This window comes from Melopsittacus undulatus, chromosome 4 (genome assembly GCF_012275295.1).
Source record: "Melopsittacus undulatus isolate bMelUnd1 chromosome 4, bMelUnd1.mat.Z, whole genome shotgun sequence".
Taxonomy (NCBI): domain Eukaryota; kingdom Metazoa; phylum Chordata; class Aves; order Psittaciformes; family Psittaculidae; genus Melopsittacus; species Melopsittacus undulatus.
In genome coordinates, this window is record NC_047530.1 from 106,194,165 (window position 1) to 106,207,848 (window position 13,684).

The following is a 13,684-nucleotide window of genomic DNA, read 5'->3' on the forward strand; positions in this document are numbered from 1 at the left end:
TATGGTTCTTCATAAAAATCACTTTTGTGATCAAACATGAGTATAGTTTCCCTAAGAATACAGATATAATTGGAAATGCCTCACATGTAATTACTTGTATACCTCATCTGGAAATAACAGAGAACATTCTTCAAATTCACAACCCCCCCCCCAAAAAGATAACCTTTGGCTTTTTAAGGAATTTCTCATTAGAAAGGTTGGTAAAGCAAAGCACCTTGGAATAATTTGCTTTGATAATGCTCTCCCAGGCTGGATAGTACCATAAGGCAGCAGGAATGTTGGGGCCCCAGCCCAGTAGCAGACACTAATGTGTACCAACCACCTCCCAGTGATGTAGGTTGTAAGAATGCAGGATGGCAGAGGTAAGGTGCCATCACCAACTTCTCACTTTCACAACTCAGTAACTTCAGCTACTTTACCATTTATTACTACCAGCAGAAGCTTGGTCTGAAATGCTGTGCAGGAACACAGAATGGTTTGGGTTGGAAAGGACCCTAAGATCACCTTGCTCCAACCCCTGCCACGGGCACGGATGCCTCACACTAGACTGCGTTGCCCAACGCTCTGTCCAGCCTGGCCTTGAACACTGCCAGGGATGAGGCATTTTTACCACCTCAGCAACCTGTTCCAGTGTCTCACTACCCTCACAGTAAAGACCTTCCTCCTTATATCCAATCTAAACTTCCCCTGTTTAAGTTTCAACCCATTACCCTTTGTCCTATCGCTACAGTCCTGATGAAGAGTCCATCCCCAGCATCCCTGTAGACCCCTTCAGATATTGGAAGGCTGCTATAAGGTATCCATGCAGCTTCTCTCCTCCAACCCCAACCTTCTTGGGCTGTCTTCACACAGGAGGTGCTCCAGCCCCCTGATCATCCTCATGGCCTCCTCTGGACTTGTTCCAACAGCTCCATGTCCTTCTTACGTTGAGGACACCAGAAATGAACACAGTACTCCAAGTACATCAGACTAAGTATTCAATATGCATGTAGTACCACATTCTAGATACTAAAACTTTAGTCTTTAGCTTTTATTCTGTCTTTACCTTGGAGTATATACCATGAAATACAATCTGCGTGGAACAGATTCCAAAAAGGCTGTAGTCTAGAGCGTGATTAGAGGAGCCCTGCTGCATACCTGCCACAGCTCCATGCTGATAGCACTGTCAAGCTGCACCAGCCTGGTCTCCAGGTGCATGGACTGGCTGTCAGGATTGTTGAGGTTGATCGCTGTGCTTTGGTTGTGATGGCGCTGGATCTGCCCCAGGTGCATCCGCAGGTTATCGCAGAGTTTACGGAACTCAGCTTTGCGTGTGTACTGCAGGCAGAACTTGAAAGCTGCCAAACAAACAAGATAAAGTAAGCATCCTCAGTAATCATGGAATGGTTAGGGTAAGAAAGGACCTTAAGTGGTGACTCTGTGGTAGTTCTGAATGGGATTCAAGTATGTAAAGCAGTACATTCGAACAATCTTCATTTACAACTCAAAAACGTATCAAAGAAGATGCAACCTGTCACACATGATGAGTTAGTGACAATGCAGAGCACTTCCATTTTGACCTGAAAAAATTAAGATGCTTTCACATAATTAACCTGACCATGTAAAGGGAATACTTTGAGCTTCTTTAAAATGTTCTGATTTAAGTAGGGATTGCAGCTTTTGTTTTGAACTAAGTGCAAATGAAACTCTGTGAATGGCATGAATTCAGCTTTTGGTTTTGTAAAATATAGGGAAAACAATTCTCAAATCATTTAAAGATGGTGAAGGTAAATGAAGCTTTCAAATGACTGGAAATGACACAGGAAAACCAAAACTGTCTTTGTTCCTGTAGCTCCTCTCAAAAATCTGGTTTCATTTTGCTATTTTCCCTCTGAATATTCTAAGGTATCTCTACCAGAAACAGGCAGAAAACAGAGTCTTCACACTGCAGCACAAAGACTCCAATACACTAAATACCCAGAACTCATCTCACAGTCACCCTTCCTAATGTACCTGCAAAATATGGATCCAGAATTAAAAATCTAAGACTCTTCTTCAAAGATAGAGCTGCAAGTTATATGTACAAAAGAAAACATCTTTCTACTCATCTCTCACCCTTAAGAAGAGATGAACATGCAAGTATCTGCTCTTCTAAAGTCACTTTTTACAGAATGCAAGATGAAAAAATCACATAAGACTTTGTCCTATTACCTTCTGCATAGTATTTTCCTAAGTTACACCTGTGTCAAAATTAAAAGTGCATCATGATTTTACACAAAACTACCCTTTTCTGTGCACTCATTTTGGAAGATAACTGACACAGAACACATTAATGGAAGACACATTTGCCATTCTGGATAAAGTGAAAACATGACTAATTCTGATCAGTGAGAAAAAATAAAGACACAGGACCAGTAATTCCCATATCCTCAGTATGTCCTGGAAAAAAAACAACAACTTTCCTCACAATTTCTGTTACAAGAGTGTCCAGAAACCTGAGTGACTTTAAGGAACCTATGTAATTTTAAGAGTAGTATGTGTGTACATACACAGACTTGAGAGGTTAACCTACTTCCAATATCCAAAGAGAAATAACCATTCAGCTTCTAGTTTTACCAGATGAAATACAGAAGTTCTTGACCTCATTATACTTTACATTTCCATCTTGTGACTTACCTTGCTGAGCAATGTCATGGTACAGGCGTTCCACTCGAGAATTATTTCGGAGAAGATCCAAACACTGTCTGTATGATTCCCACAGAAATTTCACCCAGGGTGTCAACAGCAGGCGGTCAGTACGATCCTGAGTGTCTTCTCCACTCACAGCGCTCAAAAGAACACTACAGTTGGGGCAGGGAGGTAAGGGGGGGACAAAAAGCCCCAAATCAAAATTAAGTGGTTTATTCTCCACAATCCTCACCAATCTATCCAAGGTCAGACTGAACAAATCTGAACAGCTAATTCTGCTGAACAGTCTATTTTCACATTGGTCCCTCAGACTTCTCCCATTTCCTTTAAAGCATATAGATACTTTTTCTTGCGGATAAGTTTTAAACTTTGGCACCTGCATGTATGACTGCCATGTACAAGCTCCAGAGGTAAGAGACACCAGGAGCTTTTGTATCCCTCACTTAAAAGCTGAAAAAAACTAACTCCAGGATTTTCACTGTACATCTGTTAGATTCGAGCATCACTTGAAGTGTCTATCTACTCAGACACCTTCCTACTTGCTGAAGCTTCCTTTCTGTCACCAGCAATGCTGCCAGAGAGAGTTCATTTCTTGTTGACATATGACATAGAAACATTGTGTGCCTTACAACCTGCAGACATCAAAACTTACAATACCTACATTAAAGCATCAAATCCTTTAAAAAGTCTGACATGAAAAAGATGCTTAAAAATGCTAGACAATGTGATAATCTTGCATTTAGTGGCCACAGCTGCATTCCCACATTCACAGAAATACAAGATTGGAAAGGATTCCTGAGACACTGAGACAAATACCGTGCCCCGCATGATCCCTTTCTCCTAACCAGACCATGCACCATGACAAGATTAAAATGAATCATCTTCCCTTCATTTGTAAAATCCTTTTTGAACTATGCTTCTAATATAAACTCTCAACTCCTGTAACTCTCTTCTACCACACTGCTTCTAGCTCTAATTTACTTCCTTGGGCGCTAGCACTACATACGATATGAAAGATGACATTTCACCAGTGCCTTTTCCAACAGATCAAGCAGTGAATCCAGCAAAAAAGTACAAGTGTAGAACACAGGACCTAAAAATCACTGCAGAAACTGTGGTTGTTCAGATAAAGAAGTGTGACTGGAAAGACACATTTTCTAGTCCTCAGTTATATAAAAGAGAACAAGGAAAAGAGAGGTCAGTCAATCTTCAATGTCTATCAGTAGGATTCCTCTGTAACAAAGCCTGCCCAGGCACTGGAAATAACATTACTGGCATTGCCATCCTGAAGCAACTGCTGAAGGCTAAAGAAAAGGTCTGCAGCATGTTCCTTTCTTTGCAGCCAGTGAGTTCCCAACTCCTACCAGAGCCCCATGAAAATTCACAGCCTTCTACTCCATGCCTTTCTGCATACTACTTGACTAATATAACTCTGTTCCTCATAGTCGCCTACTCAAGACTAAATGTCCTCTTACTTTGACAATTTCTTCCAATTTGCCATCATCGCTAGATACAACTTTGGCTTTTTCAGTTTCTGTGCCAAGATTTTAATTGAAAGAATTCCCCCTAACTTCAGACTTGATTCCCATCTCCTTTTGTCATTACATGTCACCAGTTTCTCACTGGGCAACGTTTTAGGCCCCTTACAATGCAACTGCAAACATCCCTTCTGGTATGGCACCAATAGCTTTACTTTTTCCCAGGTTGGATTTCTGATCTCTGGCATTTCTTGACTCTAAACCATTAAATTACCAACTAAAATTCTAACAAAATCAGATGTCACCTACCCTTTGGCAAGCCTGTGCTGAATTTGATCTGATTTTCAACTCATGTACTACTTCCTTCCTTCAAAACTCATCCTAAAGACCTGAATGTTATCACAATCAAGAACACATCAGCAACTGTTCAGACCACTACTCAGTCCTACATATGGATGATGAGAAAACAGTCTGTCTGCTCAGATGGGTGTTTGCAGAGCTTTAGTACCCAAATATCTGATGGTATTTTTAAAACTCCAGGATAGAAATGATGCTATCATCATGCTATCAATGAGACAGTCACCTCAGGTTTTTAGAGCGTGGGAAGTACCCTATCTCTTTATTCCAGAATCAATAACCTTACAAAAATCAGTAGCAAAGTACTGCTTTCATCTTCAGAGCACACCAGGTAGCTAATTTCAACCCTTCTCCTTAGAATTTTACCATGATTTTCCCTGGATTTCTCCACTTATGGCTTAAAATCCCTTTGCTATTTTTTCTGCAAGTTTAATTTGGGTTGACTTAAGGAAATCTTAATTTATTCCCTTCACTTTCTAATTTCTCTTAAAGGATATGGACAGATGGCATCTTCCAAACACATTTGGAGTGCTTTAAAACATTTCTTCATCCGCGCCTTGTCACCCACTTCCACAGATGTAATCACATACCTGCATTACTGAAGTTAATGCGAGCACTTCCTAAATCAACGGATTCATCCGAAGACACAAACATGTAATTGGAACTAAACTCACTTTGCCTGAAGCAGATTATGAAGTTCTCCCACACAACAGTCTGACAATAGACTAGTGTCTTCTCGCAGACCTGGAGACTAGTTTTATCCTATTGTGGCACCACATGCCAATGAAGGTCTATACACAGCTTAAAGCAGATATATTCATTGATCCTTTTTCCCTTACCTTCTATGTTCTCATTATCCAGCCAATTAATTAGAACCCTGAATTTACTTTTTGTGCCCTTTATTCCATTATCAGTTATCCAAACAAGTATAAAGAAACATTCCTTTTTGTTTGCACATAGTCTATGTGGTCAGAAAGACTGGAGGTTACCACATAAAGGAATTAAATTGGTCTAATATAATTAATAGCATTTATACCTTAAACTGGTAATGAGCAGCTTTCAGTAACAAACTCTCCAACACCACTACAGATGGAGATCTGAGCAGACCTCAGAAAGCCATACCCGCCTCTCAGAGCTGCCCCTACTGTATCTATATTTCCTGTTCTTTACTCCTTAATTTCTTTACTTTTGTTTATTTAGACATGGGATTTTGTTCAATGCAAAATTCCTTGCTTTCCTACCTTTAGAACCTCTGGAACACCACTTCTATTGCATTCCAAATCCACCATCTTTATATCTGTGCATTGCCAACACCCTTCATGAAAAGAAGGATGCTTTCCTGTGAATTGCTACATTTTGAAGACAGGCCGCCTACCTTTCTGGAGTCTGAATGTTATCTAAGTCTTCTATGTCCAGTACCATCTGCTGGGATTCTTCCTTAGCTGCTTCTGTTTTTTCTTCAGCTAATTTTAAATAGGCTCGAACAACATCCTCCAAAGATTTGATGTTCACCTACGTCAAAGGCAGAAAATGGGAAGATGTTTTCACCCACAACAGGCACCAAGTTTTAAAATGTAAATGCTGCAAACCCAGAAACATCTGTAAGGCACATCAGCTCTAACTCAAAACCAATCAGTTACTTTTAGTTCCTATCAGCTGACATACCATGCTTGCTACAAATACAATCATAAATAAATAGAAGCCATACCTGCTGGCAAATGTTCTTGTACTGGTAGAGACCTTCTTTTGCCAGGTGGCTCTTGCGGAGATCCACACAGAGCTCCAGGTATTTCAGCATAATCGGCTCGTGGATTTTCTGCCATGTTCGGTGTTTTTTGCTTTTCATAACATCATAGAGAACATCAAGGGCAGGTTGCTTTTTGCCAACCTCAAGGAATTCTGGAAGTAAAAACCAGTTAGTAAAATATTTGCAAACCAAAAGATGCATGTTATGCTCAACAGTGTAAACTTCAAAGAATTTAATCAACTCTAACCAAAGTTCATTGATGGCTTGATTTATTTGCCCATGACAAAACTGGTGGCAAAGGCACCTACAGTGGCTTTCAATGACATAAATGGCAAATGAATGCCATGAACATGAAGATTTCAGGACAGCAGAGATGTCTACATTCATTGAGGTGTGACTGGGCACTTCATACATATTAATAAAGTACACACATCCAGTTTTCAAGCTAAGACAAGGAAGACACACCACAAGGCTTGTAGTACAGGACCTACCAATGTAATTCAAAATGATGCAAACTATCCAGTGAATGGCTTAAAAAAAAAGTCCTGCCCAGGAGGAAAAAAAGGAGGAAAAAGAAGGAAACAAACTTCACTCAGAAACCTTGTTCCAATTTTTTCCTGGTTTTAGAACCATCTCTAGACCATTGGAGTGGTTTGAGATTCAGTTTCTAAAGAAGTTTCACTAAAAGCTGTTACAGTCCAATTAAAGAGTCAGACATATTTTAAAGCCCTGCTGCTGAAAGCAGTGCCCCATTTACTCATTCCCTAAGCAGCATCTCTCAGCATCACAGCAACTCCCATCTCTGATAATACCACATGCTTTGCTCAGTACAATATAGTAAACCATTCAGCAGCAAATACTGAAGCAGCATAGCCAGCAATCAGTATACACATAGGCACTGCACAGATCCTACTCTTCAGAAGTTAAACAAATCAAAGAACACCCAGAGTAGGAAGCAAACAGCTTTAAAAGATTAAGAGGAGTACAGGTAAAAGCAAATGCATGTGCTCTTACAGGCTGAGGAATGGAGTCAGAACTCTCTGTACTCTGGAAATCACTAAATTCCTAAAGAAATTATGGTACCAGGGATTAAAGCAGGGGCCTGCTCAAGGTGCTTGGACATCAGACAGAGTTTCTGACCTTTGGAATCTCAGTACAGAAATCATGCTGCTGCTTTCAAAATACAACTTTTAGCCACGGCTAAAGATGGCTAAACACAGCTAAAATATGTACTTTGAAAGCAGTAGCAGAGTTTTCATTTCAGGATCAGAGCAGTGTCTATTTGGAGCTGAGCTTATGTAAATAATGAGTTTGCATAAGATGAGCAAGTTCCTTTCCAGCAAAAACAAGTGTTACATTCAGATGTAACTCAGTTTAAAGTATTCAGCAGAATTTTCTTTTTACACATTAACGGAATATTAATAAAGTTATGCTCCATCCCATAATTTACACTGTTATTCTATCTCAGTGCTGCTTTGGAGACAATTACTGCTCAGCTTTACCATTTTTTACTTCCGAAAATAAACTTGAAAGGCAAGTTTCACCTTGCACCAATGCCAGTGCCAGGCCAGGCTGCTCCAACCACAGCTCGCAGTGGGCAGTAACTGGACAAAGCACAAAATTCACTCATACTGCTCTGAAACTTCTCATTAACTCTGGGTAAGCAAGTTCTTACAAGTCAGTCACATAATTAAGGCTAACTTAACAGACACTGTAGCAAAAGCACATACAAAGTGAACCTGAAGAGTCAAATACACCATGCCTCGCAGTACGAACTTTAAGTTATTGAAACTAAGATTGTAACAGACTAAATGCAAAGCCTTAGTCTTGAAGGGTTGTTAGAATTACATACTGTTACACCACTTAAAATGCTAAATGGTACTCAAAACATCAACTGAAGCTCCAAGTAGACAGGAACTAGCTAATACACACTGACAACTCACCTACTGCTACCCCAAAATGCCAAATTAAGCTATATTTTCCATCTGAGAAAATTGACATTGTTACAGAAGGTGAAGATGTCATTATCCAATATCTCTGAAAGAGAGCAAGGTCGGTATCTGTAGTAATACTCCCAAAAAGTTGTGTTACATCCTTGACTACAAAGCAATGACAAATATTAACACTAAATCCCAGACTGGTTTGGGTTGGAAGTGGCCTTAAAGTTTACCTAGTCCCAACCCCTGCCACAGGCAGGGACACCTTCCACTGGAGCAGCTGCTCCAAGCCCCTGTGTCCAACCTGGCCTTGAGCACTGCCAGGGATGGGGCAGCCACAGCTTCTCTGGGCACCCTGTGCCAGCGCCTCAGCACCCTCACAGGGAACAGCTTCTGCCTAAGAGCTCAGCTCAGTCTCCCCTGTTCTGGCAGGTTCAAGCCATTCCCCTTGGCCTGTCCCTACAGGCCCTTGTCCCAAGCCCCTCTCCAGGTTTCCTGCAGCCCCTTTAGGCCCTGGAGCTGCTCTCAGGTCTCCCCTTCAGGAGCCTTCTCTTGTCCAGGCTGCCCCAGCCCAGCTCTCTCAGCCTGGCTCCAGAGCAGAGCTGCTCCAGCTCTCTAAGGGTTGGCTTTGACCTACATTTACCATTTATAACAAAAACCAGCCTTTCTTATGTATCTTTACATATTTACAATCATTCAAGCTCTTCTTATTTCCAAACACCTGCTATATATGTTAAGGACACTAAGAACCTGAAGCATAAATTGCTGCTAAATGCTCACCTAAACCTTACCTATAAAACACAAACACTAGAACTCTGGAAACTCAGCAAACACTCCAATTTGACACCTCAGTTTAACATTAAACTGCTTTCTGCAACATACAATCTGCCTTAGGTACAACTTCTCACACCCTTATTATACTTGGCCATGGTGAGAGTGGGTCTGCAAGGCTTGACACTGTCAAGTGAGAACTGCTAAGGTTTGTCCAGAGAATGCTCCCTTCAGTTCCAATCCTTCAGTTCTACTCTACCCCTTCAGTTTGTCAGAACAGAGATGTGAATTTAAAGCTAGTCTCCAATACCAGCAAAGCAACAATAAAATGCCATGCTCCAGCAATGTGACTGACTCACCAAATACAGCTTATTCTATCCAAGACTTTGGAAGCTTAATAAAGCTCATATACTGTATGTGCATTGTTCCCAGTAAAAGGACTGCTAAAATACAACTCCATCTTTGGAAACTGACTGAAACTGATTTTATCTTTGATCTTTTTATCTTTGTGGAATGATTTTTACAGTAAGTTTTAGACTGGAAAGCCTCAGAATGTGCAGTAATTCATTTAACATTTTCTAGTTAAAATACATAGTACTTCAATTATGTACAGTCCCCAGGCTACACAGCCTCTTCAGTGGTCATTTCAAGACCCATACATCATCTGTAATTTCTGGATGTGTTCAAGGGTCATCCTGCAATCAGCCCTGTGACAATTAAGGGTCTAAATGGTTTTCCTAAGTGCTTAAAATAGGATACTATTTAAAAAAATAGTGTCAAACCCTTATATTTAGGTTGAGAGCTGATAAATATATCCTGTCCAGCTTTGTATGTGGCAGTCTGTGAGAGATATCTACAGCGCTGTCCTCTTTGGATTCTATTCCTGAGCAAACTTATGCATCAGCCTGCGCAATGTTTCAGGAGTTTAATCATTTACATTCTCACCAGAGCCACATGAAGGCTGGCACTCCTAAACACGAAGTCTACAGGATAAAACAGATCACCCCCGGGATCTGACCCCTTTTTGAAACGACCCCGGATCGGCTGCCAGATGCGGGCCAGACACCTCATGCCAAGCCTCAGGCCAGCAGTGATCCCCATTCCGGGTCGCAATGCCCCCGCCGGCACGCAGGCTGAGGCGCCGCGGAGCCCGGGCCGCGCTGCCCTCGGCACACAGACCCCGCCGCCGCGACCACCCCTTCACCCAGAGCCTGCCCCCGCGGGCGGCCCAGGGGCCCCGGCGGGGAGAGGGAGGCGGAGCCGGGCCCGCTCCCCGCGGCCTCGCCTCCGCCATGCGGTGCGGCCGACGCCGGTAGGCCTCGGCCCTTTCCGCACGGCTGGGAAGCGCCGCGCTGCGCCGCTCGCAGGTGGCCTCTCCCCAGCGCCAGGGAGGCACCGGGCCTTGGGTCCGGCGGAGGGGCTCTGGGGGCGGGTACGGCCCGGCATGGCCGCGGGCAGAGGAGCGGCGCACGCTGCCCGCCGCGGAGTGGGGGGGACGGGGGAGCGACCCGGTGGGAGGGCGGCGGTGGGGGGGGGCGGCCCGCACTGACCGTTCGCCCGCTTAAGGGCATTCTCGGGCCGCTGGAAGTACACCGGCATGATGGCGGCGGCCTCTCCTCACAGGGCGGCGGCGGCGGCTCGCTCCGTGCTCCAGCCAGGCAGCCTGCGAGGCCGGAAAGGGAGGGCAACCCCGCGGCCGCGCGCACTGACGCCGGCGGAAGAGGAAACCCCTCCCGGTGCGCGGGTGGGGCTGGGGAGCACGGGACGGGAATGGCCGCTCTGGGAGAGCGCGGTGGGGAACGGCTAACAGTGGAGAGTTAACTCGGAGTCGGTCGGAGTACCGGGCGCTCGGTGAGCCCTCAGCGCAGAGCCGTACGGCTGGTTTCTGCTGCTGGTGCCGCGGTGACATCCCGTGTTGTGGGCTAACTCCAAGTCGATGCAGAAGGGTTTTCTTCTGGTCAGTGTGCGCTCGCAGCCCGGAAAGCGAACTGTGTCCTGGGCTGCATCAAAAGAATCGTGACTAGCAGCTCACGATTAGAGCAGCTTCCAGTGCATAAAGGGGCTGCAGGAAACCTGGAGAGGGGCTTGGGACAAGGGCCTGTAGGGACAGGCCAAGAGGAATGGCTTGAACCTGCCAGAACATGGGAGACTGAGATGAGCTCTTAGGCAGAAGCTGTTCCCTGTGAGGGTGCTGAGGCGCTGGCACAGGGTGCCCAGAGGAGCTGTGGCTGCCCCATCCCTGGCAGTGTTCAAGGCCAGGTTGGACACAGGGGCTTGGAGCAAGCTGCTCCAGTGGAAGGGGTCCCTGCTCTAACCAGATGAGCTTTAAAGTCCCTTCCAACCCAAAGCGTTCTAGGATTTTGGCATCATGTAGGCTGAGTCTTTGCTCCTCACAACTTGTTGAGCTGGTTCAGAAATTGTGCTGTGAGGCTGTTAAGAATTTGCAGAAGGGCCCTTCTGTGTGTGCGTGGTCACCATCAGCTGCAGGTTTCATTAATGTGAAAAGTGGGAAGCTTTGAGAGGAACTCAGCCGTTCCTCCTAAGAGCAATAGTAGTAACAATATTAATGAGTGTACATGTGACAACTACTAGTGCCAGCGTGTATTTTTCAAAGCCACTGATGTGATTATTGGCGTATGGAGAGATAATGGTGTATAAATGTGTGTGAGTTACACACAAATTCCTGTAATGGTGGCAACAAATGCAGTACAACAGCAGCAAGTTACTGTGTGACTAATGGGCTATTTTGGATGAGTAAACACCCGCACAGCACGCCATGTGAGGCAGGAATGTGCACCTCTGCAGCTGCATCATTGATGCCATGGTGATTGTAGCTGCGACCCTCTGCAGACCTGGCTGTCTGATGCTGGTTCCTTAAACATATCCAAGTATGAGTTTTCAAAAACACAGGGGTGGATGGAGAGGGTGAGTTAGTGATTACTTAACACTGCCTGCTCCTGTCTTTGGAGTTTCTGGTTTGGTACATTTCTTTCTTTGTTCTTGTAACTTGGTTTCTTTTTGCATCCAGTTCACATCAACCATCTTGCTTGGCCACCAGAAAGCTTCATAACCATTATGCAACACATGTAAAACTTTAATGTTGGTTTGTAATCACAGGACCACGTAGTTAAGGTCAGCCAAATGACTTGGGTAATGTGCAGCTAGTGCCACCCGATCAAGAATATATATGATTGTTATCCCACAGAATCAGGTCAACCAAAAATCAGGTATCTACATCTGGGGTAATGGGCACAAGTTACTCCTTGGACACAATAAGAAAGTTTCACACAATGGGAGTAATCAGTTGTTGGAATAATCTCTCCGGGAAAGTGATGGGTTTCCCAGAGCTGGACTCTTAAGATTCAGCTGGACAGGATACATCCAGTCTAGGCCATGCTTTGCCCAGAAAGGTTAGACCAGACAATCCTTGAGGACTCTTCCACCCTGGTATTCTATGATTCACAGTTTATTGCTAAAAACCAAATAGTTAAAGCTAAGAACAACAAAGACACAGTCACTGCATGGAAGCTTTAGCACCATGAGGGTATCCATGTAACACTGATCCCTTTCCATTCTATTGCATGAGCATCCATTCTAGAGTAAAAAACGTGGTGGTGGGGGAAGCAACTTTGCTTTTCAGGCTCTCTTCACCTGGGAGTTTCTGCATGTCCTTGTGTCCTTGTACCTCTTTGAGGCGCAGTGACTGGTACTGCACACAGTGTCCTCCATCAGGCCACATACTCATTTATATGATGGTATTTTAAGTACAGTCTGCACTCTGAACTGTCTCTGGCAGCCTGGTTGTTTCAAACCACAGCTGTACAGTCAGTAGAGACTTCATTATGCTATTTATAGTGCTTAACAATTCTTCGTCTTTATAAAGTTAATTTAAATGTCTGAATAGTACCAGATACCAACTCCCAGCATCCACTGGCTGCCCATGCCTGGGTCACTGAAGCCAGTGCCTGTCCCAATACCCTGCAGTCGTCTCTGGGGTCACCCAGGCTCTGTCAGGGAACCACAGGTTTGCTGCCCAGTATTTACTGCTGGTTTACAGCAGTGTTTGCTATTTGGGAGCTCACTCCACTTCTGAATCTCTCTGAAGTTCTTGAAAGCTTTCCAGGCTTCAATCAAGATGATTTTCTATCAGAAGCAGCTTCTACAGCGTGACTCCTCAAGTCTCTTTACAAGGCAGCTAAGTATATTGAATGTGTGTGTTTTAACCTTATGAAAATTGTATCATAGGCTACCCTTGAGTGTGTTCCCCATCCAGGTGTGATCCTTGACAGGACTGCACATTTTCTTTAGACACTTCTGATGTTCCTGTAGTTATCCCAGGTAATTTGGAAGTTTATTCTTCCTCATCAGTGGCCGATCTGGACCATTAGCATGCCATGGCTTCTGTATGTGGTATTCAGGTTCATCCAAACTTGAAAATAAGATGGGCTAATCCACAAATAAACTCGATGTGTGGTTACACAGGAGTAGCCGTTGTGCTCTATGAATGTTCCTCACCTTACTTGGGCAGTCTCTCAGAAACAAACCAGCCTTTATGTGCATTATGCCTGTATCTGAGTGGAGACTGGACTGAGAGCAGCCCTGGGGAAAAGGTCTTGCTGGTGCTGGTCAAATGAGAAGCTCAGCATGACCTGGCAGTGTGCTGGGCTGCACCCCCAGAGTGTGAGCAGCAGCTCAGGGAGGGGATCCTGCCCCTCTGCTGTGCTCTG

General features: G+C 44.2%; 1 protein-coding gene across 1 annotated transcript in view; it reads right to left on the minus strand.

The window, feature by feature from the left end:
- Positions 1-10,641, minus strand: part of EIF3A (eukaryotic translation initiation factor 3 subunit A) — a 34,871-nt gene extending 24,230 nt beyond the window's left edge. The window contains exons 1-5 of the mRNA XM_034061426.1: positions 10,508-10,641; positions 6,211-6,401; positions 5,878-6,014; positions 2,656-2,819; positions 1,138-1,337 (exon numbers count right to left, since the gene is read on the minus strand). Coding sequence (XP_033917317.1) covers positions 1,138-1,337; positions 2,656-2,819; positions 5,878-6,014; positions 6,211-6,401; positions 10,508-10,556 — 741 coding nt within the window. The 5' untranslated portion in view covers positions 10,557-10,641. The remainder of the gene's footprint in view (positions 1-1,137; positions 1,338-2,655; positions 2,820-5,877; positions 6,015-6,210; positions 6,402-10,507) is intronic.
- Positions 10,642-13,684: the final 3,043 nt, after the last annotated feature.